The following is a 14,850-nucleotide window of genomic DNA, read 5'->3' as shown; positions in this document are numbered from 1 at the left end:
ATCCTAAAACATCACATGATCTTGTTCTCAGCCAATAGCAAAAATCAATTGTAAAAGCCAGATTTCAACCCATATAGGACAGTCACTCTGACATTGTACAACTAAATATGACAAATTGAAAGAATTTGACTAAAATATTTAGAGTTAGACCAGGATTAATCAACAGCACTACTTCATACCCAAATACATTTGTATTCAGCAGAAAAAAAAGGTTTTGGGGTTCAGTGACTCTTTAAGCATAGTTTTACACATTATAACCCAACATCTCACAAAAACTTTTAAATATGTAACAAAAGGTCTTATGCGAGCTGCTTCCAGTTATTAAATAGCAGTTATGAAATAATGCTTTTAGTGTCTGCCTCTCCGTGAATGGATGAGGACAATCACACTGACTCTTTAATATTCAGACATATAGAATTGACATTTAGTATTAGTTACATCTTACCCTCAGTGTGTGATGCTCCTGGGTCAGGTAGGACAAGATGTGGGCGTTAAACACAGCCGCTTTTAAGAAGAGGCTCCACAGAGCCTCCAGCTGGGAGCAGAGCTGACTGATGTTCCTGCTGATCTGCTCAGCCACTTTCTCCTGACCTTCCTGAAGCTAAGAAAAGAATGTCCGTTTGCAAAAGAGTTCTGAAAGATGAGTTTTGAGATATTCACTTATTCAATGCTCTGGCTGATGATCTTAATACAGATCTAGTTTATGGGTCACCATGGTAGCAAACGTCCATGTTGTTTTTTTAATGACAAATGAACATAACTGACTGAAATACATTTATACAACTATCTGCACCCACATTGCATACCCTAAAACACATGATGTGTATTTCTAAATAATAACTTGGTGAACTAAAATAAAAAATAGTACACCGGCTCGATAAGGTTTTTTACTTGTCCTCATTTTCAAAAGTTCCGTTACTATCTTCCAATATTGTAACTCAAGCCTTTGTCGAAGCTGAAGTTCTTGCAGGAAACCATTTACATTTTATGAAAAAGGTGTCAACGTTTATTAATTCAGAATGTGGTCCAAGTCCCAAGCTGCGACCTCTCAACCATCATTTATCCTTACAGAGGCAGCATTATGAAAAATTAACTTGATAATGGTTTTGTTACAGTGATATACTTTCCTTTAGCCTCATTCAGAGAGCCAAAGTTGAAAAAGTTCTGTTTCCTCCCTCCCTTGCTCTCCAAACGGGTGAGTTGGATTTGTCTCACCTTGTGACTCATAAGGTGGAAACTCCTCCTCCTGACAATCCTCACTCCTCCTTCAGTACATAAGAATGTGAGCTCCTTGCTCCGACAGCAATGGCCCAGGAAGATTGGAACCAGTGACCTTCCAATTACATGCCTGCTCCCTTAACTACAAGGCCACCACTGCCCTTTATCCACAGTTAATATATTTACGTTCAGTATATAGATAAACCAGTATGTAGATAATTCAAAGCGCAGCGCGAGCACTCACAATCAGTTCCATTTTTAGCAGCCGTTACATCACCTTGTATTGCCTTTAACATGATGTAATGTGTTTGTGACCCAATGCAATGCAGCGGTTGGACAAAACAAATGATTATCACCTTAAATGCACTATTCCTGTGGTTAGAAGAGGTGAGGATGACAAGAAAGTGACTTAGCAACTTAACACTCTGGTGAGTGTTTGAAACAGCTCACTCAGATGACAGTTCACACACACCCTGAAGCAGCATTTGTCAGACTCACAATCACAATAGTCGCTTCTATAGCTATGTGTTTTACTGTAACGTGCAGTGTGTGGATAGCAAAAGACAAACGCTATGGTAATCAATGACTGGAATACACAAAACACAGACGCAGTATAAAATTAGTGCAAGCCAAGCCCTCTCCAAGAGCGAGGCATTAAATCTGCGTCTACAGACATGCCCACTCATGCATACTGTATGCATGAAGGCCCCAAAACAGCCTGTTTTTAGAAGAGGTCTGAAAGTTACTTTTCAGAGGGCAAAACTCCGTAAAACAGGCAAGTTTGGGAAAATAAACTTTGAATATTATGTTGTTGGGGTTCTTAGAACAAAAAGAGATGGGTGAAAATATCACAATACTGGACCTTTAAAGGATGATGGTCAGAGCTCATTTGGTTGGACAAACAGTATGTGACATGTGACATGTATCCTGCATTGGAATATAAGATTTTAATCTATATCAAAAGTCCTAAAGTAGTTGTTTATTGATTCAGAATACATCCTCTGGCACAGCATCACAGGTGAATTGAACCTTGATGTGGTTAAAATGAATTAAAAAAAAAAGGGTTGGTGTGAATGCGCCTTAAGTATCACTTCTTTCTACAAATGCAGTTGAGTTTGTAAATAGCTGTAGTAATAATGGTATTATTATCACTGTTGTATATATCTGCATGTTATTGTTATTACTCTTGTGTATATCTGTGGTTGTAATATTGTATTATCTTATTTATCTTTTACCACGGTAATGTGTGCACTGGTATTTTGGTCCTTATTGGTTAAAGGTTAACAATTTTTTACTTAATTATATACAGTTTCTTCCTCTATTTCTATCTCTCTTGTTTGTTTATTTGAAGTAAATCTTGATTATTATTACTATTATCTTATCTTACTTTTTACTACGGTAATGTGTGCTATGGTATTTGGTCTTTATTGGTAAACGATTACTTAACCATGTACATTTCCTTTTTTCTTTCTACTTGTTTGGTGTTTATTCTTTTATTTGAAGTATTTCTTGAGCGGCTGTAACACAGGCATTTTTTCTCTGGGACAATGAAGTGTTTCTGATTCTGATACATATATATGTAGTTTATTGTAGTTTATTCTGTTTTAGTTGGACGGTAAATATCTTTTAAATATAGAAAGATATCTTTTTACTGTTTACTCGTGATCTGTTCCTCCTTTTTTTATGATTTACGAGCCAAATCAAGCGTTCATTTTTTTTTTTTTTGTCAAAATATAGGGTTGCGTAGCAAATAGCTATCATATCAAAAGAGTTGTATGTGTCTTTGAAGTAGCTCCGCTGGCGCCTGTTAAAACCTCTTACCTGTAAATCACTCGTGAGCTGATTCAAAGTTTCTTCTACAGGCTGCACGTCTGCAGGAATCAAAGGAGAGTTTAGAGCAAGGCCACTGCTAATCTAATGACAGAAGGTGAACATTTTAAAGGTTTTTTTTATAAGCCAAACATAAACTATAAGCTGTGCTGTGCATGTAGAGTAATTGAAAAGTGAATGTAAACAAAAATAAATCACAAAATGTGGTACTTTCTTAGTCTCTCATACCAAGCAGCAACCAAAACAGAGAAAAAAATGTTAAACAACTTCAATAAATTCTATGAAATGATGGTGCAGGTCAAACCAGTACAGAATATTACAGGAATACATCATTTTAAACGTCATGGGAGACAAAACAAAAGCATCTAACAGGTAGTGATGCTACACATAATTAGTGTTTTCAATTTTTTTCAGAGATAAAAACTAAAACGTGCATATTAGTAAAACAGCTCAGCTAACTTCAGGCTTGTGTGTTTTCATGAACTGAAATTAAAACCGCGCTATCCTGACAATTCAGCATCTTTTGCACTGGCAGCAGTTTTTATTTGTACACTCAAAACAACCAGAATGTGAATATATGGCACTGTAAATCACTTCACTCAGGAAGATTTATGACCCATGACATTTTTATTCTGTATTTTTGTGCCTATATAAACAGGTCTTTAAAAAAAAACCTGTTAACTCGTATGATATTTCTAAATTTAATAATGCATTTTTCAGGCAAGACAAAAGCAGTTTAAAAGGAGAAAGAATGATTTATTTGTATTATCTCAAAACAAGTCACTTGTGTGTCTCTCCACTGCCAAATGTATCTCATTCATTAAGCATATTTTCTTTTTAAATATTTAATATTCATACAAACAGTGGCATTGCAATTGCCTGGCGAAGCCACACCCACTTCCTTACTTTTATTCGCATTTGTTGGACCCAAACTGTCAGTTATGTACATTTTTTTTTCTTTTTTCATCCGGAAACTATACTAGTATTTTTGTATAATTATATAACTTTTTTTTTCTTCACAGTAACCTAATGACTCCATAACCATTGCTTGTTTATAAATCTGTTCTACTATATTTTAGTGGTTTATTGAACATTATTGTGTTTGGGACATACTTTTGCTACGATTTACTTGAGCGCCACCTTCACTGGCTGGTATTTGAACAATACTTTTTCTGTGTTTCTCAGTGAGATTCTCTGGCCATAATCCTGGGTCCTCCATCCTCTTCAGTCCTCTGAATAATTGTCTTTCCATGTTAAATTACAATTCAATTACGATTACGATTACGATTTTTTTCACAATTACAATTAAATTGCAATTATTTCTTATCCTCAGAAAGTCAATTACAATTACGTTCTCAATTACCAACGGTCAATTACAATTAATCCCAATTACTGAGCCTGAAATAAATAACCTATTAAAAGCTAACCTTCCTCTTGTGTTAGCTTTCTATTAGCATCTCTTATGATAACAGGTCCTAAACCAGCTGTAAAATACACTGGTAAAAACCATCTATTGATTACCTTATTAGGCCTCCTAATCAATGAAAATATAGGTTTAAATATTTTTGGTGTGAACATCTGAGCCTTTTTTGTGATTTATATACTTTTTTAATGGTAAAATTTAGGAAAGCTTGATCTTATTATCATATTTTAATAATTATTTACTATATATGTGTAGAACTGTAACATGGTTCCCCAGTTTAGCGTTAAATTACAATTGAAATGTTTTCATAGACTTTCCTTGGCAATTACAATGGCAAAGTCAAACTAAACTAAATTACAATTTAATTACGATTACAACAGCAACAACATTTTAAAATTACAATCACAATTACAATTATGACATAATTGCAATTAATTATTGATTACAATTATAATTGACCCCAACCCTGCTTCCTATTTAAAAAACTCAAAGGTAAACACCCTGCCTCTAAACATGTAAACTTCATCTTATGCCTAAATGACTGAATCTGCTCACACCTGGTTGTATTGGCATGTGTTGGAGCTGTGGTATCTCCTTCATCAAAGCCGTGCAGTATCCATGGAGACCTCTGTGCGCTGCCAACAGGAGGCGACAGAGGCGGCGGTGCCATGTGTGAGTGCGCTGCAGGCAGTTCTTACTGGGCACATAAAAGCTTCCCTGCAGAGGAAGAGAGACACGGAGGAAATGTCAGTCACTATGTAGGTCAGCAGTCACCTGGGAAAAAGAAAAATATAGGCTCCCTAATGATGGACATGAGCGTGCTTGTACTTTTACAACCTCTGCAGCAGTTGTGCTGGCATGTTGCACGTTGACCTTTGTGGCAACAACAAAAATAAAGGTTTATCTTTCAATGGTAAAGTCACCATGTGGACTCTAAACACAGCTTGTCCTGTGCTGTAAAAGCAGTAAAATACATTCATGTCCAACTTAAAGAACCGAGTCATCGCTATGATGACCTTCAAAAGGTCGAGACGTTTAAGCCAGAATTCAAGGCATCAGTGCTTGTTTACACAAAATAACATATAAAGGTTGATATTAATAGATTTAAAGTAAGGCAGGAGAGTGCCTAAGATTTTGTGTTGGCTTGTGTACCTTTAGTGCTTAAATAAAAATTAGGAAGCTGATTTATATTTATTTTTATTAAACCTGAATAAAATAGAATAGAATAAAATCAAATAGAATAGAATAGAATCCTTCTATTGTCATTGCACAAGCATAACAGCACGATCTTTATGGAGGTAGATTTGCGTCTTTATTATTTAATAAAAAAACCTTTTCAATAAAATAAAAAAATTAAAAAGTCGCTTCAATTAAAAAATACATATTTTCAATCAAAAAAAAAATTTTCAAATGCAAAAAAAAAAAGGTTCTTGGCAGTGGCTATCCGTACGGTTGCCGTATCAATATACCGACATTCTATCCGTATGCAGCGCTGCTCATTGGCCAGTTTAGGTCACATGACTGAGACTAAACCTAACGCTAACCCTAAAATTGTTGCGATATAGGGTTATAACCTAACCCCAAACCTTAAGACGCACGTGTACTTCGGTAAACGTACCAATAGCAAACACTTTTTTTCTTTGATTGAAATGTTTTACTTTTTGAATGAATAATAAAGACACACATGTACTACCCAAAATATAACCCAAAATATAACCCAAATACAAAACATTTTCATTCAAACGAAAAAAACGTGTTCAAATGCAATTATTTGGGTCTCAAATATATATATTTTTTTGCATTTGAACACTTTTTTATTTGATTGGAAACATTTTTTTTTTTTCATTAAGGTACACTTATTTTTGATTGAAAAGGTGTTTTTTTTATTGAAAAATAAAGACACAAATCTACCTCCAAATATCTCGTGGCTGAATTTCAGTTATTCAAAGGTCAAGTAGATCATTTGCAGATGGGTTTAATATCTGAAGTTGCAGATAAAATCCAAATGAAATTGAAATCATTTTCAGTGAGCGATACTACTAAATCACTTCTGCAGCTCCTTTTGATTACGGAAAGAGAACAAAAATTCAAGGAAACAGTCAACAATATAGCATTATTATGAAAAAAGAAATTATTTAGTGGGAACTTTTAAACCTACTCTGATCTATTCTTTTGTTGATTAAAAACACTTTTTTCCTACTATGAAATTAGTATTATTTGTATTCCTTTCAGTGAAGAAGAGCAATGACTATGGGCTGCAATGTGTGCCGTATTTCCAGCAGAGGGCTCTCCAACAGTGTAAGAAAACTCCTTGCCAATGCCAACCTCACACTGCACTTCTCTGTAACCAGCTTTAAATCAACACACCCTGAAAGAATTCAGTTCACCATCTTTTCAAGGTATTTCCCTAAAACAGCACTTGTTGATATCAGTGATACGTCGCTGGTGTTAATCTCAATGTCCTTGACCATATGTGTAGCAGTCTTCTATAGTGCAGTGGTTTGGATTGTTATGCTCCACCACTGAGGGTGAGGAGGCGTGTGATTCCTGACGTGTACCTAAGGATGTACTGTAATCTGCTCCAGGCGACCTGAGTCTCTGGCCCTATCATCATACCTGCTCCTGTTCTGTAATTGCAGCGACGCAGTCTACCTCGAACCAGGAAGGAACATCTGTATGTTTACTTTCATATTTCTTCTCAGCTTTATAGTCTGTGAGTGAACCGTGAAGAGAAATAGCTATTTCTCTGTGAAGTGGTTATTATGTTAAAAACCACAGTTTCTCTCCTTACATACAAAGCTTGGGAAAACCTAAAGAGTTACTCTATTTCACTAACACGGTTTGTGCTTTTAAGCTTTAATATATAGATATATTCTTTCTAATTAGACACTCCTTAAAGTTGATATCCAGAATTTCTGAGAAATCTATGTTTATGTATCATTCTTTTGAAATGCGAAAAATGACCGAACTAGTCTTTTACTATGGTCTACTGCCGGTGGTTATTCATATACATTAATGTAAATAAGTCCCTCCTTCATCCTAAGACCCCTTTACAAACTGAAGAAGGCACCGACTTTGCCCAGCCAATAGGTTTCGACTTCCTGGACCGTGCCACTGTCAAAGTGAATGCGCGTGTACCGTCACTGAGCAGCATAGCGTCATGGAGGAGCGCTCTGAAACTCCAGTTACCCATTGCACAATTGCCAACGTATAAAGCTTCTACTAAAAAAAAAAAAAAAAGTCCAGGTACAAAGGTTGTGGATAAATGTATTTGTGACCGGAACAGAATTTATCTCAGAGCTGCTTTTCAAAGGTGGAGGGAGTTGCTGGTTTTAAAAGGATTCCGAACGGACCAGGATTTGACGACATTTTTTCATGGACAGGTAATAAACATGTTTTAATCAAAAGTTAAGGCACTCTAACAATAAATGTGTGGTATTTGTAGTTATGCGACTTTGTTGTGTTTTGCAATGCGCATGCACAAACGTAGAGGCGTAGCTTCTGGTAGATTGGCAGAGGCAGGGGAGGAAGTAGAACTGTTGAGGGCGGGACATGGAGACGTTCTCTCAGACACTCCGGTTAGCAGCTTTAATAAACACCTACTCCTTAAGAACTAACCAAACAATGGTTACTTTTTGTTCCGTTATTTGTTTTTTGCTTGACTTTTGATTTTGATGTCAATGTTCTTTTTCTTGTTTTCTGCTCCGTTTCAAAGTTTTGCTGTTCTACCTTTTTTTGGTTTTTTTTAATTTATGAATATTTATTTTTTTCTCTTTAGTAGAGTTTAAATATTATATTGGGAGTAGGGCTAGGATCAACAAATATTTTTTAAATGAGTAATCTAACGATTCATTTTTCCAGTTCAATTCGATTTGACTCGATTCGTTTATCGATTATCTCCCCATTAATTGACTAAAAGCAATTTCTCCATCTTGATTTGCATATATAAAATGAAAAGAAGAAAAAAAAAACATGTATTCCTTAACGTTGCAATATGTTTTTTTGTTCTACAACTCAAAATTCAAAAATAATGTTCAAGTAAGAATATAAAAGTACAAAATAATGCATGTGTGTGTGTGTGTGTGTGTGTGTGTGTGTGTGTGTGTGTGTGTGTGTGTTGTCCTTTAGGAAGTTTACGGGAAAATAAAAGGTCAGACTGCAAAGGAAAAACTCCAATAGATGCCTATGTGTAAAGCAAACACACAATGTGTTTAATTTACAAATCAGGATGGACTACTAGGGTATCACAGTGGTATGTAAATGTGTTCTTTCATCGCGTGTGTTGATGCTGATGTCACGGCGGGTGTTTCCTCCTTGTTGCGTCACAGCCGGGATAAAGGACGAGGGTTACGGGGAACATCTACCTTCGACGAACGAGTGCGTGCCTTCACTACCTTGCTCTTTCGAAACTCAGAGGAGCCACTTGCGTTAGTTGTTCCCCAGTGCCCCCATCTTTGTTTTGCGTCGATGTATTTTTTGCATCGATGTCAACGATTACGTCGACGCGTTGTCCCGGCCCTAATTGGGAGCCCTTTTCTTCAAGCCCCTTGAGGGTTTTTTTGGTTTTCCCTGGCATTCCTCTAAAGGCTGGGATACACTGTGCGATTTTTTCACTCGTTGTACTCCAGCTCCAGCTCAAACTGTGCGACTCAGACGCAGAGCCCGAATGTGCGCAGCTTATGATGCGTGTTCTCACACTGTACGGACCGACACTCTGACACGATCTGACTGCTCACACTGTACGTTCATACACGACACGTCAGGGTCTTGTTTCAGGAAATGCAACCTACAAATTAGAAGAAGAAGAACACTGAAGCATCACCATTAAAACAGACGAAGAAGAAAAACCCGGAAGTGGAGAGACACTCGCAAATCTCAGCAAAAAGAGCTTTAAAAAAGAAAAAAACGGAGACGTGATGGATCAGGAACTGGCTGGACAGATGTGGGCACGACAGTCCGTCAATTTTCCAGAGGTTCTACGATGTTTGCACATGCACAGTGTGAGAGTTTACGGTAAGCCGGTCCGTGGCACTGCTTCAACTGTGCGATACCCTCACGAGGAGCTCTCAAGGAGCGACTGGATTTCAAACATGTTTGAAAATCGGCTCAAAATGGGCCAAAAATCACACTGTATGCCTGCCTTTAAGTGTACTGATTTCTGTTAATGTCTGTCCACTGTTGATAACTGTGCCAAATAAAAAAAAGGACATTTTCATTTAATGTATTTTTTATTCAATTCCAACTTCCTATCAGTTCAATGCTATTATCAGGTGAATTATTTCAAAACCATAAAACACCAAACATATGGATTTAATACATCAGCGTAGAAGTATAGGGAAAAAAAAATCAGCTCTAAGTAAATAAAGGTGCGTATAGAGGGGGGATGTGTTTGCTGATTTCACCTGCAGCTATATGGTACGTGGCGTTTGAGTGCAAAACTCATTACTGTGATCAAACAAAACCCCCCTGCTTCGCTAAACGCAGAGCTTATTAAAGTGCCCAGCCAGAGGTGGGAGTAAAAACCAGAGGGAGGAGCCGGGAGCAAGTGGAGGGAGGTTGATGGGAAAAGCTCATTAGAAATATCAGTGCAGAGCAGGGACCAGAGATGCATGTTGAAGAAAAGGAGAAAAACAACACTAACCTGTGCATAAACATTATGTTCAGCTCAAACACTATTCTGTATTAAATATAAAATATAAAACATTACATTGGGGTGAAAATCTTGCTCCCTGCAACACCATCCAACAATGGCCCTCAAAGAAGATGTTTAATGCTCCCTCAATGCCTACCTCAGATATGAGCAACACCAATATTGACAGAGCAATACTGGCTCGGACGTTGCCTGGTGTCACAAACTGAATTTACCTCCGTACTGAGATTATTTTACAATCTCAGTACGTGACTGCTATGTACTGAGATGTACCCGTGCTGGAATGTCATACAGAGATTGCTGTACTGGTTTTAAAAAAATGCTTAAAACATCACATCAGTCGACTAGCGATAAAAAAATTAACCAATGATAAAAATAAAAAAAATATATGATTGTTATGATCATATTGCTAATTTATATGAATACAACAGCTTATTGTGGTAAAGTTACATTAGGTTAACTGTTATTTATTGCAATGTATGTTATATCTATATATCTATGAATTATTCCTTTTCTTATTGAGTTTTATTATAATCATGTTTTTTTGGAGAATAAACTATTCCTATTCGTATTGAGATTGCTGCATGAGACAATATTACTTACTCAAGTTGTTGACTGAGATTGTCACTCACTCAGCACAGCAGAAGTAGCAATAATCACCTCGGAACAAGCAAAAAATTAATTTTCCGGTAGTGCGCATGCTCATAATCAATCTCAGTACGAGGTAAACTCAGTCCGTGACACCGGGCTAACACTAGTTGGGTTTCCATTACAGATTTTTGCAAAATAAAAGCATCATTTCTAAATGTTTACATAGTATAATTGTGCTTTGAATGTGTTTCCATTGAACATTGTTTTGGGGCGGAGCCTCGTAACTCCTGTGAAATCCCATCCCGCGAGACTTCGCTGCAGGAAAATGGATGCTCAAAATGTTCTTATAAGACTCCACATTCCTTTGTTGTTTCATGTCTAATGTGGCAGTAATAATTCTTAACTATAATGCTAAGAAATATTTCAGTCTCCTCTTCTGTTTTCACGCACCGCACAATGTTTTTCGGAGAGAAGTGGTCATGTGACCAGGCACGTCACGTCCTGTGACGTATACGTATTTGCAAAAAAAAGTGTTTCCATTGAGCTTTTGCGACATGTTTTAATATCGAAACGTTCGAAATTCCTTGTAATGAAAGCACAAAAACTTGAGTGTTTTTTCAAAATTCCTGTTTTTCCATGACCAGTTACATCTTAAAACGTTTCTGAATGTTAAATTCGGTAATATACAAGGACCGCTTCAAATTGAGCTGCTATGAGAGGGATCAGCGGGCTAAGCTAATGGGCAGAAAACCAAAAGTATGTCTAAAAGCAGACACGGTCTGACAGAATTCCTTCAGCGAAAGTCCTTCTATGCAGCTTGTAAATGTACCTATTCAGAGCACTACTACATTTATGCTTACAGGGGATATTATGCTTGGCTTTCATGGCACTAACCGCACCCCCACCAGATTGTTCCCTCCTACTTCCTTTTGGTTAAATGATGAGCTGTCACATTAAACACATTTTTTGTTATATACATTTTATTCACAAACACATGCTACTATAATGCTAATACAATGCTACTATACAAGCAAAGAAAGGATATATGTAGATGATGCAACTATACAATCCCAGAGAGATATGTGGACAGTAGTCCTTCGCTATATTGCGGTTCACCTTTCGCGGCCTCAGTATTTGGATGCATTTTTTTACAGCTTATGAACGCGCATTGTGTTCTGCGTCCTGGTTGGCTAATGTTGCATTCACCCACCAGTGACACATCCAGTTCGGTGAGTTTCACTGCCTGCTGAAGCGAGGAGCTGTGCTCCTTTTTCTCCTCTCATAAACCACCAGTGAAAAAAGCCGGTGTGATTAGCGGCTAATGCGATCCTAGCTCAGTGCTACAGAGAGAATTTTTACCTGCTACTACCACCTCCTCGCTGATTCTCCTCCACGCCAAATCCTTCCTAGTCCTGTTCCGTTATAAAGGCCGTGTCATACAGCTCTAGGTGGTCACACAGCTTCTACTCCATGGTTGAATGGGTGAACAGACCGTTGTCTGTGTTGACGGCCGGACGTTATTGTCAACCAAGACTCTGAATGCGTTCGGCATCAATGTCTGATCGCTAGCAATGTGGCTCTGAAGAACTGTATGTAAAGGTTTGAACTTTGAGAGTGTTTAAACAAAAGAGAAATGTTATTTCCTGTTTGACAAAAGTGTATAAAGTGTGTGGTGAGGGGTTTTACAGCCTTAAAACACGTATAATAATTGTAAAAAAAATTTAGCTTATTGCAGGTTATTTTTAGAACGTAACCCCCGCAATAATCGAGGGACTACTGTACAGTATATGCATATATATGCAGAGAATGTTGTACTTTTGTAAACTTCAAAACCCACAAATGGAATAAACTATGAAACGTCTAGTAGCAGCAATTCTATGGCAAGGGGGAGCCGCAACACCAGGTCAACCCTGGCAAATACACTATCTTAAGGGACCCATGCAGGTCAAGTATTTGATTCAGAAAACTCTTTATTCAGCTCAGAAATACCAGCCTGTCATTGCCCGATCTCGTCAGATCGCGGAAGCTAAGCACCAGCTACCAGCCAAGTCCCGACAAAATCAATCAGTGTTGGTCCTAAACCATTTCAATCCCTTCATAGCTGGGCTTTTATCTTGTTACAAACCAAAATATGAGAATCAGGGGCACTTACTGTAAGCTTTGTGAGACAAATGGAGATTATTGTTTTTGCAACATTCACCTTAAACATTGTAAAAGGTTAACAAACCTCAGAGATGACAGGTTTACAGTAGCCTGCTCCAAGCATGAGGTTCTCGACAGACATAGAAGATGGTTCACTGGCATTCTCTGGTGAGCCCTTTCCCAACCAGGAGCCTTTTCCAGTGTGTGTAAAGCTACAGGGAAAGGAATACCCAACATTATACATGTGAACACTGAAATAAGTAATACACATACCAAAAAGCAGAGGTGTAAAGAGTACTACTCAATAGGAATGTTCTGTTACTTGATTAAAATTGCACTCAAGCACAAGTGCAAGTAAGTCATACATAAAATACTTAAGTACAAGTAAAAATGTACTAGTTTTTTTTTTCTCCCCCTTACATTTATTTTTGGTAATAAATCTTGTTACAGTTCCCTTGCATACAGTAAATATCTCACGTATAAACTTAAAAAGGTAGAGAAGAAATCTTGCACAATTGGTTTAACTTATTTTATTTAATACAGATGTCTGTGGAAAATAAACTAACACTAATGAATTCAATTCAAAATAACCTCCATTCAAGGTTGTTCTGTTGCAGTGCATTACGTTTAATCTGGTTGTTCAGCTATGATGTGATACATTTATTTGTTGTCTGGTCATTTCATATTTTGTAGTTTCCCAATGTCGTTTGATCATTTTAAAACAAAAACAAAAAAAAATAAGATAAGATAAGATAATCCTTTATTGATCTCACAATGGAGAAATTCACTTGTTACATTTGGCATAAGATCACTCAGGGTGTGCAGAATATACAAGAAATGTGCAGACAGTTAAATAGTAAAAAGAGGTATCTTGTGTACAGTAAGTAAAAGCAAACATCTTGAGGGGATGTAGTTATAACAATTAGGAAATAAGAATAAATACAAATGGAAAAAAACAAACTATACAAACTAGAGTATCTAGGTGCAAAGTAATAATGTACTCAGTAACAGTTGGGTTTACTTCTTTTAAAATGTACTTAAGTACAAGTACAATTACTGATTTAGAAATATACTCAAAAAAGAAGAAGTACCCATAAAAACAACTCAATTACAGTAACGTGCGTACTTGTAATCCATTACTCTCACATGCTAAAAAGTACTATATACACTACAAATGTGCACACAAAAAAACGAGGAAATTCACAAACTCAGATTCAAGATGCATTGCTTGGTACCTGATTAATGGCTGATGAAGGGCAACCAGTGAGGCGTGTACAGAGACAGAGATGACGGACAGGTGGAAATAGTCAAACATGACAGGGACGTGGTGATGGAGGCCTTTTCGTGGGTGGAAGTGTAGGTTGAGCGTTCGGCTGCTGATCAGTGGGACGGTTGCTATTTCTGCCAACCTGCATTAAGGACAGAACATAAACACGTTGTAGTCATTAGGATGGTCAATAAGCAACATTTAGGGAAGATCTCTTTTTGGCTTTTTTGCTTCAAATTTTGACAGAAAGGTTCTCAATCATATTTGACTGAGGGAAAAAAAACCATAGACACATTAGCTGATCCAATGTTACAGTGATTTATACATTAACTTGGTCAATTAACGAATTTATTAGACTGCAAATCATGAGAAACTAAAAAAAGAAAATGAAATAAAATGTAGCTGAGGCTTTTACGCTCTATATATTTTTTCTTGCCTGTGCAAAAATCTAAAGATGCAATGATAGCAGTGTTCACGATTGCTTAATAGGATCATAGGTTGCAACGACTAAGCACAAAATGTTCACATCTATAGGTGCCACGATACAGAGAGAATGTAATTAGAGTGAATCTCATTAAAAGTGTGGTAAAAAGGTTTAAAAACCTCTTTATCTTTGTGCCTGCCTAGATGCAAAACTACAATGGGAGCTTTTTAATTACAGAAGTGCAAGTTTGGGGTTTTTATTGCAAACAGTAAAAAAGTGACCCCGCAGAGGCTGTAACTTGGCAC

At 37.0% G+C, this 14,850-nt stretch overlaps 1 protein-coding gene across 1 annotated transcript in view; it reads right to left on the bottom strand.

Annotated features, from left to right (window-relative positions):
• Positions 1–14,850, bottom strand: part of fam135b (family with sequence similarity 135 member B) — an 80,894-nt gene that overhangs the window by 16,953 nt on the left and 49,091 nt on the right. Inside the window, exons 6-10 of the mRNA XM_028461576.1 lie at positions 14,090–14,263; positions 12,940–13,066; positions 5,029–5,188; positions 3,040–3,089; positions 446–601 (exon numbers count right to left, since the gene is read on the bottom strand). Of these exons, the coding sequence (XP_028317377.1) occupies positions 446–601; positions 3,040–3,089; positions 5,029–5,188; positions 12,940–13,066; positions 14,090–14,263 (667 nt within the window). The remainder of the gene's footprint in view (positions 1–445; positions 602–3,039; positions 3,090–5,028; positions 5,189–12,939; positions 13,067–14,089; positions 14,264–14,850) is intronic.

This window comes from Gouania willdenowi, chromosome 11 (assembly GCF_900634775.1).
Source record: "Gouania willdenowi chromosome 11, fGouWil2.1, whole genome shotgun sequence".
Classification (NCBI taxonomy): Eukaryota; Metazoa; Chordata; class Actinopteri; order Blenniiformes; family Gobiesocidae; genus Gouania; species Gouania willdenowi.
Note: the sequence above shows the minus strand (reverse complement) of the source record. Positions and strands in the feature narration are given on the sequence as shown.